This window comes from Macrotis lagotis, chromosome X, assembly GCF_037893015.1.
Source record: "Macrotis lagotis isolate mMagLag1 chromosome X, bilby.v1.9.chrom.fasta, whole genome shotgun sequence".
Taxonomy (NCBI): domain Eukaryota; kingdom Metazoa; phylum Chordata; class Mammalia; order Peramelemorphia; family Peramelidae; genus Macrotis; species Macrotis lagotis.
The window spans coordinates 81,839,341-81,864,825 of NC_133666.1; the positions used below are offsets into that span (position 1 = coordinate 81,839,341).

The 25,485-nt window shown below is 39.6% G+C and overlaps 1 protein-coding gene across 2 annotated transcripts in view; it reads right to left on the reverse strand.

Moving 5' to 3' along the window:
• Positions 1-8,041: 8,041 nt before the first annotated feature.
• Positions 8,042-25,485, reverse strand: part of L1CAM (L1 cell adhesion molecule) — a 63,523-nt gene continuing 46,079 nt past the window's right edge. The window contains exons 25-28 of one of the 2 annotated variants that reach the window (XM_074200587.1): positions 24,796-24,954; positions 23,976-24,110; positions 23,209-23,281; positions 8,042-8,251 (exon numbers count right to left, since the gene is read on the reverse strand). In XM_074200587.1, coding sequence (XP_074056688.1) covers positions 8,221-8,251; positions 23,209-23,281; positions 23,976-24,110; positions 24,796-24,954 — 398 coding nt within the window. In that variant the 3' untranslated portion in view covers positions 8,042-8,220. Of the gene's footprint in view, positions 8,252-20,465; positions 21,973-23,208; positions 23,282-23,975; positions 24,111-24,795; positions 24,955-25,485 lie in introns of those variants that run through there. The other variant, XM_074200586.1, reaches the window with a different exon arrangement.

Sequence of the window (25,485 nt, forward strand, 5' to 3'; positions counted from 1 at the left end):
ATTTTGACAAGATCCAACACTTGTGTCTATAAGAAAATACTAGAAATGTTAGGAATAAATATAAAGTTAGGAACTTTTTCTTAAGATAGTAAACAATATTTCTTTAAGATAAAGAGCAAGCATTAAATGTAATGAAAAAAATTAAAAGACTTTTCTAATAATATCGGAATAAAATAAGTGTATCCATTATCACCACTGCCATGTCACATAATGCTAGAAATACTAGCTAGAGCAATAAGACAAGAATGAGAAATTGAAGGAATAAATAAAGACAATGAGGAAACACAATTATCAGATTCACTTAACGTTACTGCCTTTCTTCTTTCGATTATCTCCTATTTATTGTAAATATATGTATACATATACACAGATATATAGTTATTCTAACTGTGTGCATATATATATATATACACTTATGTGTGTATGTTTGTACATAGTTGTTTGCATGTTGTCTCCCCCATGAGATCGTGAGCTCTTTGAAAACAAGGGCTGTTTTTTTGTTTTCCTTTGTATATCCATGCTTAACACTGCTTAGCACATAGTAGTTCTTAATAAATGCTTATTGGCATTTTTGCGGATGATATGATTTACTTAGAAAATTTGACTTTTTACAGAGATATGATTTACTTAAAAAACCTAGAGTCAAGTAAAATTAACTGAAACAATAAATTCATCACAGTTGAAGCATATGAAATAAATACATGCAAAGCATCAGCATTCCTATGCGTTACCCAAAAAAATCCTTTAGAAGAGCTGGAAAATTCTTGAAATATAGCTACAGATTATACAAAATCTGGGAATCTAGCTCTTAGTACATATCCAGGAATCCATACAAAATACTTTTTTACAAAAATAAGATTTACCTAAATACCTAAGGAAATATTTGTTGTTAACAGATATAGGTTGAGCCAATATGATAAAATGACACTATTTAAATTAATTTGCTTATTTGGTGTCCCACCAATCAAATTACCACTAAGATACATACATGCATAAATATATAAATTGATATATATACACACACATATGTATATCAGTGCGTTATATAGAGAGCTAAAAATATAGCAATGAAATTAATAATGAAATTCATATGGAGAAATAAAAGTTCAAGAATCTTGAAGGAAGTAATGAAAAAAGTGAAAAAGAAGGATTAGTAGCTCATTTTAAATTATATTTCAAATCAGTAACCATCAAAATAACTTGATACTGGTTCAAAAGTAGAGAGACCTATCAGCGGAAAGAGATTAGGTATACAACATGTGAATGAACACAGTAGTCTAATAATGGCTGGTAAACCCAAAGATCCTAGTTACTAAGTTTACCCTATTTGTAGCTGTTTGACACAAATAACTGGAAAAATTAAAAAGCAATCTAACAATTTATTATTTTATTTTATTTTAGGTTTTTGTGTGGCAAATGGGGTTAAGTGGCTAGCCCAAGGCCACACAGCTAGGTAATTATTAAGTGTCTGAGGCCAGATTTGAACTCAGGTACTCCTGACTCCAGGGCCCCTGCTCTATCCACTGTGCCAACTGGTCAGCCCTGACAATTTAATAATAATAATAATAACTAACATTTATATAGCACTATGCTGAGCACTTTGCAGTTATTTCAATTGATCACAACAATCCTGGGAAGTAGGAGTCATTATCCCCATTTTATAAGTTGAGGAAACTGAGGCAGACAGAGGTAAAGTGACTTACCCAAGATTTCACAGCTACTAAATGTCTGAGGTATATTTTGAACTTGGGCTTTCCAGATTCCATGTCTAGCACTCTATCCACTGGGTAGCTACTAATTAACTAGCAATTAAGTATAAACACTTCAGACCATATTCCAAGATAAACTCCAAGTGGATATATGACTTACAAAAAAGATGATATCATAAGTAAATTAGAGGAGCAAAAGATAAAGGATCACAGAAGATAGAATGGACAATTTTGATTATATAAAATTTAAAAGATTTTAGAAAGCAAAACCAATGTATTTAAAATTAGAAGGGAAACAGGTAACTTGGGGGAAAAAAAAATCTGTGCAGCAAGTTTCTTTGATAAAGATCCCCTTTCCAAGCTATATAAGGAATTCAATTTCTAATAGGATTTATAAATTTATAAGTGATTCAAATTTATAAGAGGAAGAACCATTGCCCCATACATAATTGGTCAAGGAATATGAACTATAGTTTTCAAAGCAAGAATCCAAATCACTAATAAATGGAAGAATGCAAATTAAAGTACCTCTGAGGCTCCATCTCATATCCACCAGATTGGCAAAGATTACAAATGAGGAAAATGACAACTGGGGGAGGGGTTGCAAGAAAGCAGACACATTAAATCACTGCTGGTGGATCTGTGAATTGGTATTCCAGAAACCAATTTGGAATTCTGTTCAAAGTCACTCATCTCTGCATGCCCTTTCATCTAATGATACCATTTCTAGGTAAAGAAAAAGCAAACAAGCTCCCCAAAGAGAGCAAAGAAAGAGAAAATGGAGATATATATATTATGTATATAATATATATTATATATATATATTCATATTTATAGTAGTTCTTTTTAAATAGCAAGAAACTGGAAACTTAGAGATGTTCACCTATTGGAAAATGCCTAAACAAATTCTGGTATACAAATACAATTGAATATTATTGTGCCATAATTGACAAAATAGTTTCAGAGGAAACAGAAAAGTTCTCTACAAAATGATGCAGAATGAAGCAAGTAGAAGTGAGACATTTTATACAAGACAATAACATTTTGAAGAAATAAATGGAAATATTTATAGTAGTTATTTTTTATAATAACAAGAAACTGGAAACTTAGGGGTATCCACCCATTGGAAAATGGCTAAGCAAATTCTGGTAAACAAATAATTGAATATTATTGTGCCACAAATGACAAAATGGATAGTTTAGAGGAAACAGAAGTTTTCTACAAAATGATGCAGAGTGAAACAAGTCAAAGTGAAACATTTTATACATTTTGAAGAAATAAATGAAAGATTTTAAAACTGATTGATATAATGATAATTCACAAGTCCAAAGCACTGAATATGAAGCACCCCAATTGCCTTCCATCAGAGAGGTGATGCACTTAAAACAAAGAATGACACATTTATTTGGGGGGCATGTCTTATGTGAGAATTTGCATATTTATTGTAAGGGTTTTCTTTTGCTTTTTTATTATTCGAATAAGGGTGGCAGTGAAGATAAATGCTTTTTAATCATTAGCTGTTCTTGAACTGAACATAGCATCTCCCACTCCACATTTTTGTATAGACTCATCCTCATGCCTGGAGTACTTTCCCTACTCATCTCTACATCTCAGAATATTGATTTCTTCAAGATACAGCTTAGGTGCTACTTTTTGTGATTGTTGTTATTTATTTTGAATTTTATAATTTTTCCCCTAATCCTGCTTCCCTCCCCCCACCTCCCACAGAAGGCAGTCTGTTAGTTGTTGCGTTGTTTCCATGCTATACATTGATCTAAGTTGAATGTGATGAGAGAGAAATCATATCCTTAAGGGAAAAAGATAAAGTATAAGAGATAGCAAAATTACATAATAAGATAATGGGGTTTTTTTTAAATTAAAGGTTTTTGGTCTTTGTTCAGATGCCACAATTCTTTTTCTGGATACAGATGGTATTCTCCATCACAGATGCCCCAAAATTGTGCCTGATTGTTCCTCTGATGGAATGAGCCAGTCCATTAAGGTTGATCATCGCCCCCATGTTGCTGTTAGGGTGTACAATGTAATTCTGGTTCTGCTCGTCTCGTTCAGCATCAGTTCATGCAAATCCTTCCAGGCTTTCCTGAATTCCCATCCTTCCTGGTTCCTAATAGCACAATAGTGTTCCATCACATACATATACCACAATTTGTTCAGCCATTCCCCAATTGATGAATATTCACTCAATTTCGAATTCTTTGCCACTACAAACAGAGCTGCTATGAATACTTTTTTTAGAAAGATTTTATTTTGAGTTTTACGATTTTCCCCCATTCTTGCTTCCCTCCCCCCACCCCCCACAGAAGGCATTCTGTTAGTTTTTACATTGGTTCCATGTTATACATTGATCTCAGTGGAATGTGAAAACAGAGAAATCATATCCTTAAGGAAGAAAAATAAAGTATGAGATAGTAAAAGTACATAATAAGATAATGGGTTTTTTTTCTAATTTGAAGGTAATAGTCTTTGGTCTTTCTTCAAAGTTCATAATTCTTTCTCTGGATACAGTTGGCATTCTCCATTGCAGATAACTCAAAATTGTCCCTGGTAGTTGCATTGATGGAATGAGCAAGTCCATCAAAGTTGATCATCACCCCCATGTTGCTGTTTTTCTGGTTCTGCTCATCAGTTCATGCAAATCCTTCCAGGCTTCCTAAATTCCCATCCCTCCTGGTTTCTAATAGAACACTAGTGTTCCATGATATACATAGACCACAGTTCGTTAAGTCATTCCCCAATTGAAGAACATTCACTTAATTTCCAAATTTTTTGCCTCCACAAACAGGGCTGCTATAAATATTTTTGTACAAGTGATGTTTTTACCCTTTTTCATAATCTTTTCAAGGTATAGACCCAGTAGTGGTATTGCTGGATCAAAGGGTATGCACATTTTTGTTGGCCTTTGAACATAATTCCAAATTGCTTTCCAGAAACGTTGGATGAATTCACAGCTCCACCAACAATGCATTAGTGTCCCAGATTTCCCACATCCCTTCCAACACTTATCATTGTCCTTTCTGGTCATATTGGCCAGTCTGAGAGGTATGAGGTGGCATGAGGTGCTATTTCTTGCTAGGGAATCATCTCCTGATTCCCAGGTTATTAGAACTCTTTTCTCCCTTAAATACATAGGATCATAGACTGGCTGTAGAGCTGGAAAGGACTTCAAAAGCTATTTAGTCCAACTACCTTATTTTCAGATGAGGAAACTAAGACTCAAAGTAGGATTTAGAGAACAGATTTGAACCCAAATTCTCCCAACTCCATAGCTAATGTTCTTTTCACTATACCACATTACTTATCTACTTATCTATTACATGTTCTTTTGTTGATGTTCAACTCTTCATGATCCCACGATTAGTATTGCTATTTCTTTCTCCAGCTCATTTTACAGGTGAGGAAACTGAGGCAATCAGGTTGCAGTGGCTTGCCCAGGATCACACAGCTAGTAAGTATCTGAGATCAGATTTTAATTCATGAAGATGTCTTTCTGATCCCAAGCCCCATGATCTATCCATGGCAGTTCGACATAGAATTTGGATCTTTCAGAGCCGGGACTGATGTGTTTTTCTCTTTCTATACTGGCCAGCATAGTATCTGGTTTTTGTTAAATTGGATGGAAAGCAATCTATACAAGAATGTCTTTACAGCAGATGGCTTGGTTCAAAGTTGCACTGATAAATGTTTAACAACTGTGGGGAGTGGAGAGGGGCAAGACTATACCCTCAACTGCATTTTAAAGTTTAATCTGCATCATTAACATTACTGCCACCACTTTCTTAAGTCTAAAGAATCAACAAAAGCCATTCCCAATTTATTTTTTCATTCCTGATTTATAACATGTATTCACTTCTGAAGTATCATAAATTCTCCTACTGAAAAATTATTTTGTGCAAAAATAGATTTAATTTCTTTTGTTGTATTTATTTTATTTTTCCCTCACATTGAAAAAGAATTTTCAACATTGATTTTTAAAACTTTGAGCTCCAGATTCTCTCCCTTCCTCCTTCTCCGTTGAGAAGGCAAGCAATTTGATATAGGTTATACATATGTAGTCATGCAAAACATTTCCAAAATGATGTGAAAGAAAACAGAGCAAAAAAAGAAAGAAAACAGAGCAAAAAACTTCAAGAAAAAATAAAGGTAAAAAATATGCTTCAGTCTATATTCAAACATCATTAGTTCTTTCTCTGTGGATGGATAGCACTTTTCATCATAGGTCATTCAGAGTTTTCTTTGGTCATTGTATTGTTGGGAATAACTAAGTCATTCATAGCTGATCATTATACAATATTGCTGTTACTTTATACACAGTACAGTTTACTTTACATCAGCTGATTTGTGTTTCCAGATATTACTGAGAGCATCCTGCTCATTTCTTTTTTAAATTTATATTTTTATTTATCTGTTTTTCCAACAACTTGCCACAATAGTTTTCACCAATCATTTTTGCAAGATTTTGAGTTTTACATTTTTATCCCTCCCTCCCTTCCCTCCCCCTTCCCCCTGGCAGAAAGCAATCTAATACAGGTTCTACATGTGTAATTATGCTAAACATAGATTCATATTAATCTTGTTGTGAAAGAAGAATCAAATCCAAACAGAAAGGAAAAAAATAAGAGAGAAAAAAACAACATAATACATACAATAAGACAACTTTTTAAAAATTGAAGATAATACTGCTTATCATTTGTTAAAGCAAAATAGTATTCTTTCATAATCACATACCACAGTTTGTTCAGCCATTCCCCAAATGATGGACAGCCCTTCAATTTTTAATGTTTTGTCACCAAGAAAGAGCTGCTATAAATTGTTTTGTACATACAGGTCCTTTTTCTTTTTGTTTTTTGTTTTTTCTTTTTTTTGGAATATAGACCTAGTAGAAGTATTGTTAGGTCATAGGGTATGCATGATTTTATAGCCCTTTAGTCATAGTTCCAAATTGTTCTACAGAATGACTAAATCACAATTCCACTAATAATGCATTAATGTTTCATTTTTCCCACATTCCCTCAACATCTGTCATCTTCCTTTTCTGTCCTATTAGCCATTCTAATAGGTATGAGGTAGTACCTCAGGATTGTTTAAATTTGTATTTCTCCTATTAATAGTGAGTTAGAATATTTTTTCATATGGCTATAGAAAGCTTTGATTACTTTATCTGAAAAAGATATTAATCATTTATCATTGGGGAATGATTCTTATTTTTATAAATTAACTCAGTTTGTGTTATTAAGAAATGAGACTTTTATAAGAGAAACTAACTTCAAAAAATTTTTTTCAGTTACAATTGCTAACTATATTTCCCTCCATCCTATTCCCCCCATTCTCTCTTCTTTCACCTAGTCCCTCCTCAAAAGTATTTTGCTTCTGACTACCCTCTTCTCCAATCTATCCTCCCTCTATCACCCCCTCCCTTCTCTTATGCCTTTCCCCTTCTACTTTCCTGTAGAGTAATATAGATTTCTATACCCTATTGAATCACACTGAAAATTTAACAATTCCCTCTCAGAAGCTGGTTTGAGCTGCCTCTAACTCCCCTGCCTTGGAAGGAGTGAGAGTGGAGGACCTTAGGCTACAAGACAGTATTTGCATATGGCTCTCAGGGCTGTGATTTTTTAAGCACCAGCTGGTAGAGTCACCACCTTCTTACCCACCATCTGCCTTCTTGAGCCACTGCCCAGCTGTCAACAGTAGGTAGTAGGTCAAGGGGAAACTGCCCAATTCACCTTATCTCATAGATGGCTGGTTCTTCCTCTAGCTTCAATAGGTTTTCTGCCTAGATCCTTGGGGACATTCAGAAAATAATAATCGATATGATGAGGCCTTGCATGCATGCTGAGTAAATTATTTCAGGGATTTAAGGAAGTATTTCTCTCTCTATCCCCAACCTCCTAAAATCTCTTCTCACCCCTGCAGGCTGATGTCTGTGATGCCTTTCCTAGGGATTGACAGGAAAAAATCCTACTGAGAGAGGAAGTGATTAATGGTAGACTCTTTGTTGAGACCATATAATGATAGGGAGAAGGGAGGGGTAACTGAGGGAGTACCACTGATGGGGCTGGACAAGATTCTGAGTCATAAGGACAGGCAGGAATGGGAGCTTCTTTTCTTTGTGGGAAGAAAGGTTGTTTAGAGTCAGTGTGAGGGCAATAGAAAGTTCATAAGAACTAACCCTTTGACATGACTTGTTCTCCTAGAAGTTTAAAGAGAGAAACAAAGGAGTTCATTCCTCTCCCAGATCACTAACCTAACAGTATTCACAATTACTCATAGTCTCAAAAACTCTACTCACTCTCTGTTTCAGGATCTGGTTTTCTCCCTTAGAATTGGTCTCTGTTCACTTGACTCATCACCAATTTTTGTCTCTCATGTCTCTTCCACAGCAGTGACTTCTGTGGCCACCCTAGCCATGGTCCTAGCTTCTTTCATCTTATTCATGGAAGACTGGCAGTCTACAACCAATGGTAGTGGCCACACTCTCCCATCACCTTCATGGAGTCCAGAAAGTCCAACTCCAAGATCTGCAAAAATAAGAAAGAAAGTCAACCCTCAATGTCACAGAGTGCAGATGACATTCTCCTGTATCCTAAGACTTTTTCTGTCACTATAGACTCACCAATTCCTTCTCCAAAGCTATCCAAACTTATGATCATTACTTCCATGATGTTATCTATCCCTTTCCCTTCAATATTTCCCAACATCAGGATCTTTTCCAATGAGTCCCAGCTTCTTCTTACATGACCAAATCATTTATACTTCAGCTTCAGTATTTGACCTTCTAATGGATTAATTTCTTCAAGTATTGATTGATTTGATCTCCTTGATGTCCAAGGGATTCTCAAAAGTCTTCTCCAGAACCAGAATTCAAAAGTATCAATTCTGTGGCACTCAGTTTTCCTTATAGTTCCATTCTCAGTCATACATTGCTAAAAAGCCACAACTTTGTCTACACAGATCTTTGTCAGCAATCCAGTTACTACTGTTGTGTTTTCTAAATTTACTAGTATATAGAGTACAGCATTTTAAGAGCATCATCTTTTAGGGTTTTAAATAGCTCCATTAGAATTTCATCACCTTGGGTGGCTAGGTGGCACAGTGAATAGAGCACCGGCCCTGGAGTCAGGAGTACCTGAGTTCAAATCCAGCTTCAGACACTTCATAATTACCTAGCTGTGTGGCCTTGGGCAAGTCACTTAACCCCATTGCCTTGAAAAAAACCTAAAAAAAATTTCATCACCTTCACTGGCCTTTTAGTTGTTTTAAATTTATTTATTTTTGAATTTTACAATTTTCCCTCTAATCTCCCTTCCCTCCCCCCACCCCCTACAGAAAGCTATACATTGATCAAAATTGAATGTGTTGGGAGAGAAATCATATTCTTAAGGAAAAAATAAAGTATAAGAGACAGCAAAATTACATAATATGATAGCTTTTTTAAAAATTAAAGGTAATAGTCTTTGGTCTTTGTTCAAACTTTACGATTCTTTCTCTGGGTACAGATGGTATTCTCCATTGCAGAGAGCCCCAGATTGTTCCTGATTGTTGCACTGATGGAATGAGCAAGTCCATTAAGACTGATTATCACCCCCATGTTACTGTTAGGGTGTACAATGTTCTGGTTTTCATTGTAACCAAGATCAAAAGAAATGCAGTAGACTGGGAAACAATCTTTACAATTAATGTTTCTGACAAAGGACTCATTTCTAAAATATACAGAGAACTGAGTCAAATTGAAAAAAAACATTTCCCCAGTAAACTAATGGTCAAAGGATATGCAAAGGTAATTTACAGATGAAGAGATCAAAGCAATCCATAGTCATATGAAAAATTGCTCTAAATCATTACTTATTAGAGAAATGCAAATTAAAGCTTCTCTGAGGTACCACCTTACACCTCTCAGGCTGGCCAATATGACCAGAAAGGATAATGATCATTGGTGGAAGGGTTGTGGGAAATCTGGTATACTATTACACTGTTGGTGGAGCTGTGAACTCATCCAAACTTTCTGGAGAGAAATTTGGAATTATGCTCAAAGGGCAACAAAAATGTGCATACCCTTTTATCCAGCAATACCACTACTGGGTCTATACCTTGAAGAGATGATGAAAAGGGGAAAAAACATCAGTTGTACAAAAATATTCATAGCAGCCCTGTTTGTGGTGGCAAAGAATTGGAAATCAAGTAAATGTCCTTCAATTGGGGAATGGCTTAGCAAACTGTGGTGTATGTATGTCATGGAACACCATTGTTCTATTAGAAACCAGGAGGGATGGGAATTTAGGGAAGCCTAGAGGGATTTGCATGAACTGATGCTGAGTGAGATGAGCAGAACCAGAAAAACACTGCACACCCTCATAGCAACATGGGGGCAGTGATCAACCTTGGATGGACTCACTTATTCCATCAGTGCAACAATCAGGGACAATTTGGGGCTGTTTGTGATGGAGCATACCATCTGCATCCAGATAAAGAGCCATAGAGTTTGAACAAAGACCAAGGACTATTACCTTAAATTTAGGGAAAAACCTGATATCTTATTGTCTGATCTTCCTATCTCTTCTACTTTATGTTTCTTCCTTAAGGATATCATTTCTCTCTCATCACATTCAATTTTGATCAATGTATACCATGGAAATAATGTAAAGACTGGCAAATTGCCTTCTGTGGGGGGGGGGAAGTAATATTGGGGGGGGAAATTGTAAAATTCAAAATAAATAAAATCTTTATATAAAAAAACAACGTTCTGGTTTTGCTCATCTCACTCAGCATCAGTTCATGCAAATGCTTTCAGGCTTCCCTGAATTCCCATCCCTCCTGGTTCCTAATAGAACAATAGTATTCCATAATGTACATATACCACAATTTGCTCAGTCATTCTCCAATTGATGGGCATTCACTCAGTTTCCAATTCTTTGCTACCACAAACAAATGAATATTTTTATACAAGTGATGTTTTTACCCTTTTTCATCATCTCTTCAGGGTATAGACCCAAGAGTGGTATTGCTAGATCAAAGGGTATGCACATTTTTATTGCCCTTTGGGTGTAATTCCAAATTCCTCTCTAGAAAGGTTGGATGAGTTCACAGCTTAACCAACAATGTATTGGTGTCCCAGATTTCCCACAACCCTTCCCACATTGATCATTGTCCTTTCTGGTCATATTGGCCACTCTGAGAGGTGTGAGGTGGTATTTCAGAGATACTTTAATTTGCATTTCTCTAATAAGTAGTAATTTAGAGCAATTTTTCATATGACTATGGATCCCTTTGATTTCCTCATCTGTAAATTGCCTTTGCTTATCCTTTGACCATTTGTCAATTGGGGAATGGCTGGTTTTTTTAAAAAATTTGACTCAGTTCTCTATAGATATAGATATAGATAGAGACAGAGACAGAGACAGATATAGATATGATAGAGATAGAGATAGAGATAGAGATAGAGACAGAGACAGAGACAGAGACAGAGCTAGAGCTAGAGCTAGAGCTAGAGCTAGAGATAGAGCTAGAGATAGAGATAGAGATAGAGATAGAGCTAGAGATAGAGATAGAGATAGAGATAGAGATATTTTAAGGTTTTTGCAAGGCAAATGGGGTTAAATGGTTTGCCCAAGGCCACACAGCTAAGTAATTAAGTATCTGAGGCTGGATTTGAATTGAGGTACTCCTGACTCCAGGGCCAGTGCTCTATCCACTGTGCCACCTAGCCTCCCCTCTGTATATTTTAGAAATGAGTCCTTTGTCAGAAATACTAGTTGTAAAAATTGTTTCCCAATTTACTACATTTCTTTTGATCTTGGTTTTATAGTCAGCAAGCACTCTAATATACATGTTCAATCATGTTAAGCATATCTCCATATTTGTCATGTAGTGAAAGAATCAGAACAAAAAGAGAAAACAACAGGAAAGAAAAAAAATTAAGTGAAAATAGTATGCTTTGGTCTGCATTCAGTCTCCATAATGCTTTCTCTGGATGTGGATGGTATTTTTCATCACAAGTCTTTTAGAACTGTTTTTGATCACTGTATTGCTGAGAAGCAACTAAGTCTATCATAGTTGATTATCACACAATGTTGCTGTTGCTATGTGTGATGTTCTTCTCCTATTCTGCTCATTTCATTCAGTATCAGTTCCTATTTAGTCTTTCCAGGTTTTTCTGAAAATCCACCTGCTCGTCATTTATTATGGCACAATAGCATTCCATTACATTCATATACCACAACTTGCTCAGCCCCTCCCTAATTCTTTGCCACCACAAAAAGCACTGCTATAAATATTTTTGTACATGTGGGTCCATTTCCCTTTTTATGATTCTTTTGTGTATTCTAGTCACCTCTTCTTAATCTCTTTTGCTTCTGTTAAACCCCTACCATTTTTATCTTGTATCATGCCCATTTTTGCATTTAACATTCCATTGATATTTCTAATTTTTTGGATGCAACTACTCAGTCCTTATTCTACCATAACACTCTCAAACTATCTTTTGTATATATTATCTTTATAATTATTTCAAAGATATTTATATGTGCACTTATCTTCCTCATTAGAGTCTAAGTTCCTTGCTGTAGCACTTATTTCATTCTTTGTACTGGTGTCATCAGAATGAAGCACAGTAGCATGTGTAGGTTCTTAATAAATGCTTGATTAATTACATCTTCTCAACTCTTCTTGAGCCAGGATTGGTCAACATTATTATACAGTGCTCAGTTTTTTAAATTATTCTATTTCCAGGGTGGCTAGGAGGCACAGTGGATAGAGCACTGGCCCTGGAGTCAGGAATACCTGAGTTCAAATCCAGCCTCAGACACTTAATAATAACCTAGCTGTGTGGCCTTGGGCAAGCCACTTAACCCCATTTGCCTTGCAAAAACATAAAAAAATATATTTTATTTCGGGGCAGCTAGGTGGCGAAGAAGATAGAGCACCGGCCCTGGAGTTAGGAGGACCTGAATTCAAATCTAGACTCACACATTTTATAATTACCTAACTGTGTGACCTTGGGCAAGTCACTTAACTCCATTGCCTTGCAAAAAAAATTATTCTGTTTCCATTGGTGTATTCGTTATGTATATTGTTTTCCTGATTCTGGGACAGTTCACACAAGTCTTTCTGTGCTTTCTTGGATTCTTAAAATTTGAATTTTTTTTTTAGTGTAATAATACTCATCACATTCACCACAATTAATCCAACTCTTCCCCAGTAATGACTGCCTAGTTTGCTTACAATCGTTTGTTACTGTTTAGAAGTGCTGTGATGACTAGTTTGGTATAAATGAGACCTTTCTATCTATATTGGATTTCTTTGGAGTTCTTGCCTAGCAGTAGAATCTCTGGGTCAAAAGATAAGAACATTTTAGGGTTGTTTTTTCTTTAAGCATAATTCCATATTGCTTTCCAGCATGATGGAACTGATTCACAACTCACCAATGGCTAATGAATCTTTGTTGGACAGGTATCCTTAACACATGAGCTTAGAGATTCTCTGTTCTTTGGAAACTGTTGTCTTTTTTTTTTTTTTAGTTTTTTTGCAAGGCAATGGGTTTAAGTGGCTTGCCCAAGGCCACACAGCTAGGTAACTATTGTCTGAGATCGGATCTGAACTCAGGTACTCCTGACTCCAGGGCCGGTGCTCTATCCACTGCGCCACCTAGCTGCCCCTGTCTCTTTTTTTAATGGTCTAGGTGATGTCTTTTGATTCCTTTATAAATTGGATTTAAGTGAGGCAGAGTTGCACAAAGTCTCAGTCTCCTTGCCAGAGGCATCACAGTCCAGTGGCAAGACAGAGTCTAGACAACTGGTGATGGCTTGAGATGTAATTGGATGACTTTGGCATCTTTGATGTCTAACCAGTCTCTAAGCACTCCACAGTGCCTGCTTTAGCTATCTTCATGGTTGTTGAAACAAATTGTTCTTATCTGTCCATTCTATCCAGAGGAAGTCTTCACATGCTTGGGGATAGACACTCCCCTAACTCATCAATAAATTTTAGAACCTTTGGTTACCCTCAACCTGGTTCCGGTTATCTGTTGAAACAGTTTAGTAGGGTGTGGTCACTGTGCATGCTATTTGAACACACAGGTGATAGATAGATGGATCAGTTGGATACCATATTATGACCATACACTTGCGTGGTCCCCAAGACCTCAAAGATACACTGGCTAAGGTGGAAAAAACTGTTCCTTAATACAAATAATTCTCATTTGGGACATTAGAGAAAGAGAACTAGACATGGAATGAGGGGACTTGGACCTAAATCCTACCTTTTATACTTCCTAGTTGTGTGACCTTAGGCATGTCACTTTATGTCTCTGAACCTCAGTCCCTTCTTCTCTAAAATGGCAATAGTAACACACTTTATCCATCAGAGTTCTTAGGAAAGAGCTATGTAAGTTCTAATTGGTTATAGAAATTAGAGTGATTGGTATTTTCTTGAGAATGACAAGCATGCAGGTCCACTGGATTCCTGAATCACTAATCCTGTCCTCACTTTGTTCACCCTTGTCCAATAGATGGCCAACTGACATCCCACTGAATTTGCTGCACAAAAGGATCCCATTTTCCCCCTAACAGATCACATTCAGTAAATATGCTAACCCTGATCATCTTTGAAATACTTGGGGTCTCTCAAAGTTAAAGCTAAAATAGATTTTTTTAAGCTTTTTTTTGCAAGGCAATGGGGTTAAGTGACTTGCCCAAGGCCACACAGCTAGGTAATTATTAAGAGTCTGAGGTCAGATTTGAACTCAGGTACTCCTGAATCCAGGGCCGGTGCTCTATCCACTGTGCCACCTAGCCGCTCCCAAAATAGATTTAATTAAAAAATAAAAACAGAAAAACTACACTATGAATCTCAAAGATTACTCAATACTATTTTAGAACTTTGAAAATAACTAAATCAAAGATTATTCAATACTATTTTAGACCTTTGAAAATAACTAAACAGTATGTAATAGCTGAGAATACACAGTCAAAAACCAAAGGAACTACATGAACATATTTTATACAAATAAAATCAGATTTTAATAATTGGAGTAATGTTTATTGTTCATGGGCAGACAAAGTCAATATAATAAAAAATGATAATTTTACCTAGCTAATGTATTTATTCAATGACATTTCAATTAAATTCTAAAAACTTATTTTGCTGAGCTAGAAAAAAATAATAGCAAAGTTCATTTGAAAGAACAAAAAGTTCAGGAATTTCAAAGAAACAGAGGGAAAAAGATGTAAAGGAAGGAAATTCATCAGTATCAGACCTTAACCTGTATTTTCAGCATGTCTCCCTAGAGACTTCAGGGAGTTTACCCTTGTATGAGATATTAAGATAAGGTATTGTTGAAAAACGGATAATTTTGATTATTTTAATTTAGAAATTTCTTGTCTAAATAAAATCAATATTGTCAAGAATACAAGGAATGCAGAAAATCAGAAGAAACTTTTATAAACAATTTCTCAGATCGGATGGGAATGGGTTGGACTATTGCTGGTATAGGAAGTGGTTGATTTAGAAAAACATGGAAAGGGGGACGGCTAGGTGGCACAGTGGATAGAGCACCGGCCCTGGAGTCAGGAGTTCCTGAGTTCAAGTCCGGCCTCAGACACTTAATAATTACCTAGCTGTGTGGCCTTGGGCAAGCCACTTAACCCCATTGCCTTGCAAAAAAAAACTAAAAAAACTAAAAAAAAAACCTGAAAAACATGGAAAGACTTGGACCTATGAAGAAAGACTAGTGACTTCCAGAGATGACAAGTGGAAATATGTATAGTATTACAGCCTTACAAATACATGTATGAGTGTATATTTATAAATATCTATGTATATGTATGAACATATTTAGGCCAGGGGTGGGATGGGATGGGAGAGTAACAAGGAGAAAAAAATAAAATAAAAAGTGCCCAGCAATGAATAAAAGAAAACCTAAAAGGAAGCAAAGAAAAGCTGGATAGCTTTGATATTTGTATTTATTATATAGTGTTCTTGAAATGAAAATTTATTGTTTTATATTGAATCCTTTCTTATGTTCTACTGTGTACATGGAGCCACTAAGTAGGTATTCACTAGTATAACCCACATTCAAGTCTGGAGCATTTACACAAAACTCTCCTCATGTTCAGAAAGATGGTGACTCAACACATGAGAGATTTAGACAGGAGGAATATTATTCCTTCTTGTTTTAAGAGAATACAACCTTGGTTCCAAATTCTCTTCAGGAAGAGATTCATGCAAGGAAGGAATTGAGTGAACAATCATACCAGCTCCATCTTGTGACTCAGTTTGGGATTCAATTCAGTTCCCTTCCTATTAAATTATGGTCTAGTCCAACTTCTGTCTTGTGAAAAAAACTTTATTGCATTGCTTGAACCTAGGCCTGTGTGTCTAGGAAGCTGGACCACCTTTACCTGTTGCTTAAAGACCCTTATCTAAAGACCTGGGTTCTGCTAATCAGAAACCGGAACAGATTCAAAGGTTGATGTACAATTATACATCTCAAGAAATCCCTGTCTCTTTTGAAAAACTGGCCTCATGGGGCAACTAGTTGGCACAGAGAATAGAGCACAGGCCCTGGAGTCAGGGGACCTGAAATCAAATCTGGACTCAGACACAATAATTAACTAGCTGTGTGACCTTGGACAAGTCACTTAACCCCACTGCCTTGTAAAAACTAAAAAAAAAAAAGAAAGAAAGAAAAAAGGTGGCCTCATACTGGTCAATCAGTTACCATTTTCTTGCTCCTTTGAATCCAGACACTTGGGGAGAGTGGGACGCCTCCTTTTCTCCCAACTTAGAGGTCCCATGATCTTTCCTCCAACTAGAAGTCAGGTTACCTAATCTTGTATCTTGGTTTCTATCCTATTAATTGTTTGCTTTTAATGTATAAAAAAATCTCTCTGCCTCGTTATTTAGGGTCCAGTGCCAAGATGAGGAGGCCCAGTTCCAATTTATGATGTAATTGCTATGCATGTCCTTATAAACTGATGTGCTTGGAAGTTCAAACCTTTGTTTCCTCAGTTATTTCAGATTTTACCCACCATAGAAAAAGTGACAACAGGCTTCAGAAAGCAGTAAATAGACATGTAGTGGAAAGATGGTTCTTCAGCACACCCCTGATTTTCAGCATGTCTCTCTAGAGACTTCAGGGAGTTTACCCTTGTATGAGATCAAATCCTCTCTCTCCCAGTTGAACAGAGGTATCTCACTCCCAGTGGGGAGAGCTCATTCATTCTTCATATTTTCTGGTATTTCTAATTTGTATGACTTAGCTTATTTCTATTTGCTATCTGATTGGAAAAATAAATTGACTTGCTGTTCACTCTTTTCAATGGTCTTTTGTGTAACTAGCATTTGGTAGAAAGGAGCCAAGTCTTTGCATATAAGTTAGGGGTTCTCCTTTAAAAGATAGCAGGGGTGGCTAGGTGGCTCAAAGGATAGAGCACCGGCCCTGGAGTCAGGAGTACCTGAGTTCAAATCCAGCCTCAGACACTTAATAATTACCTAGCTGTGTGGCTTGGGCAAGCCACTTAACCCTGTTTTCCTTGCAAAAACCTAAAGAAAAATATAGCAATTAGGAAAGTATCTTAAACATAAGGGAAGGGGTGGCTAGGTGGTGCAGTGGATAGAGCACCAGCCCTGGAGTCAGGAGTACCTGAGTTCAAATCCAGCCTCAGACACTTAATAATTATCTAGCTGTGTGGCTTGGGCAAGCCACTTAACTCCATTGCCTTGCAAAAACAAAAAATCATAAGGGAAAAAACCCATTCCCCTAGACTAGAAATATTTAATAGGGGGAGATATGTTTACATATATACTTTACTGAGGAATATTGGGATATGGCAACAGCAAACCTGCCAGCCCACTAGCAGATCAGGAGGTTTGGGGAGGTTTTAATCAGCTCAGACTTGGTTTAGTAATGAGGAATACAGTCCTCAGGATACTTCTGGTGACATGAATATGTGTGTTGTTGGAAGGGGCATGAACATAAACAGAAAGGCTTCATGCTGAATCTCTGTTGGAACAGAACAGCAAAGCCATATGGGCCCCTGGGGAGCTCTGAGAGCAAGGCATCATCCACAGTTGAGGATGTTGTTCCGTCCTTCATTTTCAGAGGACCAATAACATCATGATATGATGGGTAATGTATTGACTTGTGAGTGAATTGGATTTAATGAGGCAGAGTTGTACAAAGTTGTTAGTCTCACTCTCTTCCAGTCATTGAAGTCCAATGGCAGGACAAAAGTCAAGACTAGTAATGACCCAGGATGCAGTAGGTGATCTTGGCACTTTTGATGTCTAACTAAGCTCTAAGTACTCCACAGTACCCCTTCATGGCTGTTGGAATAAAATGTACTCATCAGGTCATTCTACCTGCAGGGAAGTCTTCACATGCTTAGGGTAGACATCCTCCTAAGTCACTGATGGGGTTGAGTCCTGTCTGTTACCCTCACCCTGGTTTTAGCCCATCTGCCAAGATGGTTTTACTAGGGTGTGGCTGTCACACAAGCTACAGTTTCTTGGAGCCACAAGTGAGCTTTGGGTGCCAGGTGGACAGCCAAGGTGGATGAACAACCCTCCCACCAGAAGCACTTGTCCTCCCTGAGCACCTCATATGTCTCATAACTGAAGGTTTGCTAGAATAGAATGACCTGAAGACCCACCTCAGCCCTGGAATGTCAGCTGATCTGGATAGAGCAAGAAGCTTGAGAACTGCCCAGTGTAGCATGGCAGATTTCTTTCAATGATCTGTATCCAAATGTGAGTCTTATGGATCAATTCTGGAAATTATCCATGATGTCCAGAGTGGGTAACCCAAGGAAAATGCACTCATGCACCTAGCTCCAGGTCAGTGACAAATTCAGTACTCAGCATGATGTCTGGAACACAGCAATCACTCAATTAATACTCAACCAAATTGAATATCACTGAATTTGAGAGTTGGAAGTAGGAAACCAACTTCGATTTGTTCATTAGAGCCGATTACTAAATCTTCAAAATGAGCATTTGTACCTCAGAAATCAGAAAATGCTACAAATCAGGGTTTGAATTATTGTTTTGTTGATTATAAAGTGATGGCAAAAAGTTTAACAATTCAGATTAAACTGAAAAGGACATATAGGGATGACTAGGTGGCACAGTGGATAGAGCAGGGGCCCTGGAGTCAGGAGTACCAGAGTTCAAATCCAGCCTCAGACACTTAAAATTACCTAGTTGTGTGGCCTTGGGCAAGCTACTTAACCCCATTTGCCTTGCAAAAACATAAAAAAGAAAAGAAAAGGACCTATATACATTTTTCCTTGGACAGTCAGTTGTCAAGCAGAAGTGTTAGGCACACTCCTGGTCGGAAGGGATCTCAAGTCTTCAAGTACAATCCATCCACAAAAGAGAGCAGCTAGGTGGTGCAGTGGATAGAGTACTGGTCTTGGAGTCAGGAGGATAGGTGTTTGAATCCTTACTAGCTGTGTGACCTTGGGCAGGTCACTTAACCATGACCATCTAATATCCAGGGCTATCTCCAATCGTCCTGATTTACATCTGGCCATTGGAGCCAGATGACTCTGGAGGAGAAAGTGAGGTTGGTGACTTAGTACAGCACCCCCTCACTCAAAATCCATGTGCTTGTCACAGCATCACCTTCCTGATGTCATGTTCTTCTTCAAAAATGAAGGACAAACATTATTATTATACACAAAAGAAATCTTCCCTATATAAACAATATGGTATTGTATTTCTCTTTTATTCTTGAAGACCAATGACATCAGGAGGGGGATGCCTTGATATGCACATGAATTGGATTTAAGTAGGGTAGAACTATGCAAAGTCACCAACCTCACTCTCTCCTCCAGAGTCACTTGGGTTCAGTGGCAAGACATAGATTAGGATGACTGGAGATGCCCTCTCCTGCCCACAGTGGGGAGACCTTTACCTTTATAAGCTAAGTTCTTTCCCAGGGCTCAGTTTGACTGAGGCAATACCCATTAAGTGAATTTAAGGCTAGATAAGAATTGAGGCAAAAGATGGCCTAGTTTGTCTTCACAAAAGAATCAATCTGGGAGGGGAAGACCCTCAGAGACTAACATCTGCTGGCAAATCCCCTAAAAGGCAGAACTCCTGCCCTCTTGAGGCAGCCCACCACACTGTTAGGAAGTTTATCTTGACATTGCCTCCCTACAACTCTCTCCTTACTCCAATGGGAATCACCCATTACTCCTGGTTCTGCCTTCTGGGGACAAATAGAACAAATTGAACCCCTCATCCATAGGCCTGCTCTTCATGTATGATTAGGGTAGGCAAAATCTCTGAGCACACAGAAGTCATCCAGCTTAGTGATGGGATGGTCAGATGAGTGCCTGGAGAAAGGTTTGAGAGAATAACTTTTGGGTGGTGGTATTGGGGAACCAATAGTCAAGGGGAGGTTCCCCCTCCAGGAAACTAAGGCTCTTTGCAGGACATTCCTTATGACCTGAATGGAGAGTTGGCCAGGATATTGGGGAAATGAAAATTCAGGTGCTAATGCACCTACCAATCAAGTTCTGAACTTCTGGAAACAACTCCTCCATTCCTTCCAGCCCAGAGAGGTAGCCAAGATCTCAGCTCCTGTTTTCAGTTCATCTGGGAGAAAGGTGCTTAAAGAATAGCTAGTCCAGAGGAGGAAACTGAGGAACCTTGCTTGATTGGCCAAACAACCCTCAACATCAAGAACGACCAAAGTGTATCAATGTTATTTCCAGGTTTTTATTTGCCTGTTATAATTCTGTCATATATGTACATATATATATAAAAAAGAGGGCATCGGAGTATGTCAACAGACCAAGCGGACGTGTACAGACAGAGGCTGCGACAGCGCTGCTGGAGGGGTGACAGTTTCCACTTCCCCCCCCTTTTCATTTTTTTATTTTTTTCTTTTCTTGGGATGGGATTATCAAAGCTAATCGCTATGGAAACCTAGCAACCACCTAGACTCAGACATGGGCCTACACACTAGCAGTGGGGGGAGGGGAGGGACAGGAAGAGGCTACAAACTTTCCAAAGTCACAAGGTATTTACACTGAGAAAGGATGCACTGGCTGGGGAGTGGAGGGGTGCAGGGAGAGGGGAGGTGCACCAGGGGGAGGGTGACAGACTAGGGGGAAGCTCGTATCTGTGTGTTTTGTGTCCCAACCCAAGAGACTGGGGAATGAGAGGGCCATGGTCGGGGCATCGGGTCCAGGGGGAGGCATGAGGGAGTCAGACGCTTAATGGGCGACTGACAGAGGCCACTCGGCTTCTTGACCAGCGTTGTATGTGAAACAAAGGCAGCTTGTGTATGAGATGCACCTGGAAGCAATGTGGGGGTGGGGGGAGGCATGGCCAAGCATGGAGGGCTTCGGGGTCCTGGTTCTCCAGTCATCTGAGTGGTGGAGATGGGCCCAGCCATAGGCCTGATTCCCTTCTCCAGCTCTGGCCCAGCTGCAGAGGGAGAAAGCAACTGAGAGAGGAAGGAGAAAGGGACTGGGGGTGGGGGCATTCCAGCTAGACAGTGGCACACCCTTCCTGGCCTGGGAGACTCTAGCCCCAGTCCTAAGGAGACCTGCTTTGCATGTCCCCAAATCAGCCTGTTAGGCTTCCCCCCCAAAACCACTCCCCAGCCCTTCCAGAGGGTGAGGGTCACAGGGTCTGGGAGACACTGATTAGGGTTCACCCTTCATACCCTCCCAAACTGTCACCACTCAGAGAAAAGAGCTAGAAGGGGCTTAGGGTAGGACCAGCTGTGGTTACTTTACATCTAGGGGTCAGTCCCTGGGTTGGAGCAAACCTGGGTGGAAGGATAGGGGAGGAGTGGACTGTATTTTTGGCAATTGTATAGGGAAGGGGTGAGGAGAAGAGGATCCAGAGACACCCTGGCCCCCAAATCCATGAATCCCACCCACCTAGGGACAAAGGAGTAGGGGCAGAGGGTTCCTGCTGGAGTGGCATGGAAGAAACCCCTTGAGCAGGGGAGGGAAGCAGGCTTGGTGGGAGGGTTGGGCCACTACAGGACTACTCCAGGGTCACAGCAGTGGGGTTGATGGGGGAAGTGGCTCCAGAGCTGTCATTGCCTCCAGTAGCCTCCTTCTCCTTCTTGCCACTGTACTGGCCAATGAAGGACCCATCCTCATTGAACTGAACATCCACACTGCCACCATAGTCTGCCAGGCTGTCATCACTGCCCAGGGGCTTGATGTCTCCATTCAAGGAGGGCTGGCTGCTCCCAAAGCCTTTCTCTTCGTTGTCACTAAAAGAGAAGGAAGGCTTGGGTGTACTGGAGAACAAAGAAGACCCCCACCCGCACTACATCTGGAGAGCATTCCCTGGTTTTCCCCTCCTTTGCCCCCTCAAAGTGAGCATTTTGTACATTCCCATGCAAAGACCAGCATATACCAGAGCTTGCCCATCATGGGGAAGGGAAGCATGCATGTTAGTGAAATTTGGGGGGACCAATCAATTCATCTCTGTGGTCCCATGGTCGTACCTGTAAGACTATATGTGCATTGGAGAAACCAAAGGAATATGCTTGTATGTATTTCTGTGGGGGTGGGGGGCATAAGTTCTTGTTCACAGCCACAGTATAATGTTTTATATATAATATAATAATGATAATATAACAGCCAGCATATGTTTCAGAAAATGGTCGTGCCCATGGGTTTGCCAAGGTCAGTGATACCCAAATAAAGTATTTCTAGGTTGATTCATAGGATCATAGGGATCTCAGAGGTCATTTAGTCCATCCTCCTGGTTTTACAGAGAAGGAAACTGAATAAGTGGCAAAGCCAGGATTTGAACTCAGAGTCTCTGGCTTCAACTTTAGAGGTAACAAGAGGTACACACATCTCTGATTTGAAGCACTTTTAACTCTCATTAGCTTTTCTGTACCTCCTCACCCTGGACATCCCATAATTGGGGGGGGGGAGGACATCAAAAGAGAAAGAGGGGCAGCCCAGGTCTAAGATAGGAGAGCAAAAAAATGACATGCAGACCCCAAAGCTCAGTTCAGGAGATAAGAGGTAAGAATGGAGCAGGGAAAGGGGGGGACAGGGAGATTGGGATCACACTCTTCCTGAGACTAGGAGTCACAGAGGAAGATAGGGAGAGGAGGACCAAAGAAAGGACACAAAAGCAAGGAGATTGCTCCAGGGGCAGGCCTGGGGTAGAAGCAGTTACCTATATTTAAGGATAGAGAAGCTGGTGTGGGCAGGGGAGAATAAGAGAAAAGTGTCAGGGAATGGGGGAATAGGGCAATGCCCTTTACCCCAAGAAGGAAAATAACTCCCCAACAGTACTGGATCCCACCCACCCCTCTCTAGGGCCTTACCTCTCCAGGGACCTGAAGGACCCAAGCAGCAAAGAAGAAGAGAGAAAAACATGGGATCAGATAGGCTCCCAAGGCCCTCTTGAGGCCTAGCCAACAGTAGCCGCCCAAGGACAAGTTTGGATACCAGTGGCCCCCATGACTCACCCACCTGTCACTTACCTGTACTCGCCAAATGTCTCATCTTTCATTGGCCTGGCCTCAGAATCCACCTGGGTGTCTTCCTTATCCTTCACTGTGGGCACAGGAAAAAATGACTCCTAGAACCTTTTCTCTTACTCTCTCTCCAGCTCCAATCTTCCAGACAGAGCTCAAAGACTCCCACCTCCAAGAAGCCTCCTTTGAGTGCCCACAGCCCTGGGTGAATTTTGACAATTCCAGGGCACAACTTCCCTTGCCCATCACTGGAATCAGAATCTAGTAAGAGCTGTCATTTATCAAGCTCTTCTCATGGAATATTCATAATAAGCCTGCAAGGCTGGTATTCTTTCTGGGGGTTATGGGCCATTTTCTTCATATTTGAACCCATCTGGCTGTCTCTTCCCCCCCCAAACACACACACACACACAGTGCCCTTTGTCCATCACTGGGTTCTATAGGTCCTCAGGAACGAATCAGGCACAGCCACTACTCTATCTAAAGCAGGAGCCTTTGCCCCTGTTACTTAGTTCTTGCTGCCTCCATCCGTGGCCATCTCTGCCCTGCCCAACTCTCTCCTTGACTCCCCTGACCCCATATTCCTCCGAAGTATGAGGGCCATTATCCAAAAGTCCTAAGTGGCCGGTCAAGTATAGATGAGTGCCTGCCCATATGTAGATGTGTTCACATGTAGGCATGTATATGGATGTACACATATGTGAGCATGGGTGGATATGTGTACATATATACACATTCATGTATGAGCCAAGAGAATCAGCGAATCTCTTTACCTGAGTATTTGCCCCCCTTGCTGCGCTTGATAAAGCAAAGAATCAGAAGGATGAGGAGGAGCAGGATCATGGCGCTTATGAACACAATAAACCAGCTCTTGGTGGCAAAGTTGTCTGGTGTCAGTTTCTTTCGCTCTGAGGTGGGGAGGGACAGAGATGCAGAACCCAGTCCAAAGCCAGGAAAAAAAACAAAATATCCATAAGAGAAAGTCTAAGGACTGTTAGGCTGAGTGAATACCCTAAAGTACATGGCCAAGGAGAGCCCAGCACGTGGGGAAGAGTTCATATTCTGAAGGAACCCCCACCAGGCCAGAGCTAGACTTCCATGCCTAGAGATCTGCAGGTTCTTTCTCTCTCTTCTCTCTCTCTCTCTCTCTCTCTCTCTCTCTCTCTCTCTCTCTCTCACACACACACACACACACACACACACACACACACGAATAAGCTTGATTCAGAAACCAAAAGGTTTCCAAACTAGATTAATTCTCTAATATTTCATAAAGGAAGATGATCCTCTAGTCCAAGTGGGAAGAAGACATTCTACTCTGGGTCAGCCACAGCCTCTTGTACACTCTTCTTGAAAATGGGCTTGTGTTTGCAACATGCATTGTGCACCTAAGTGTTCAAGGCTTAGGCTAGGGCCTTGAGCAGTGTTTAGTATGTGACCAGAGTCAAGATTCAGTCAAGGCTCAGTCTAGAACCACAATCAAGACTCAGTCAATGGGTCAGGCTCACTCTGTAATCGCACAGTCCATCTTCATCAGCAACACTTTATATTGCACCAAAAGACCCAGATACAGTTCTGGTCTGGGGGACTCACCTGGACCACTGGTTTTCACCTTCATCTCCTTGAAAACCACCCACTCATCTGTGAAGTTGTAGCCAGAGAATTCAATGACGTAATGAGTATCAGGCTGGAGGTTCTCCTGAATGTAGAATTTCTGACTATAATTGACATTCTGAGGCGGGATAGTCTTAACTTTGGGAAAGAGAGTGAGAAAGCCAGAAAGAGAGTGAGGACAGCAAGTGTACATCCCCCAAAGTATAGTAACTTCAAATATTTGATCCCACCATCCCCAAAAACCATCAAAATATCCCCAAAGTCCTTCCAACAAACCAGTTAGTAACTGAATGGCTCAAGCTGGGAAGTAAGACAAGAGAAATCAACATGTCAGTTAAGCCTGAGACTCACTAACAGAGTTCCCCCACTGGCTGATAAAATGAAACTAATGATGATAGCACTAATAATCAGTCATTATCATTTAACATTCATTCTCACCTGACCCTCAGAAGTAGGACATTTGAAAAGCAATCAGAAGCAGTACAGAGGAAAGACCATGCCATGATGGCAAGACTGTAAAGAGAAACAGTTCGACAAGGCAGCCAAACTCAGACCAATAGTGATGACAAATTGCCATCCCCAAGATATGGCAATGATGAGCCATCTTTGTTCCTCATAGTAGAAAGATGGGAGTCTTTGGATGTGGAATGTAGCATATTCTATAAACTG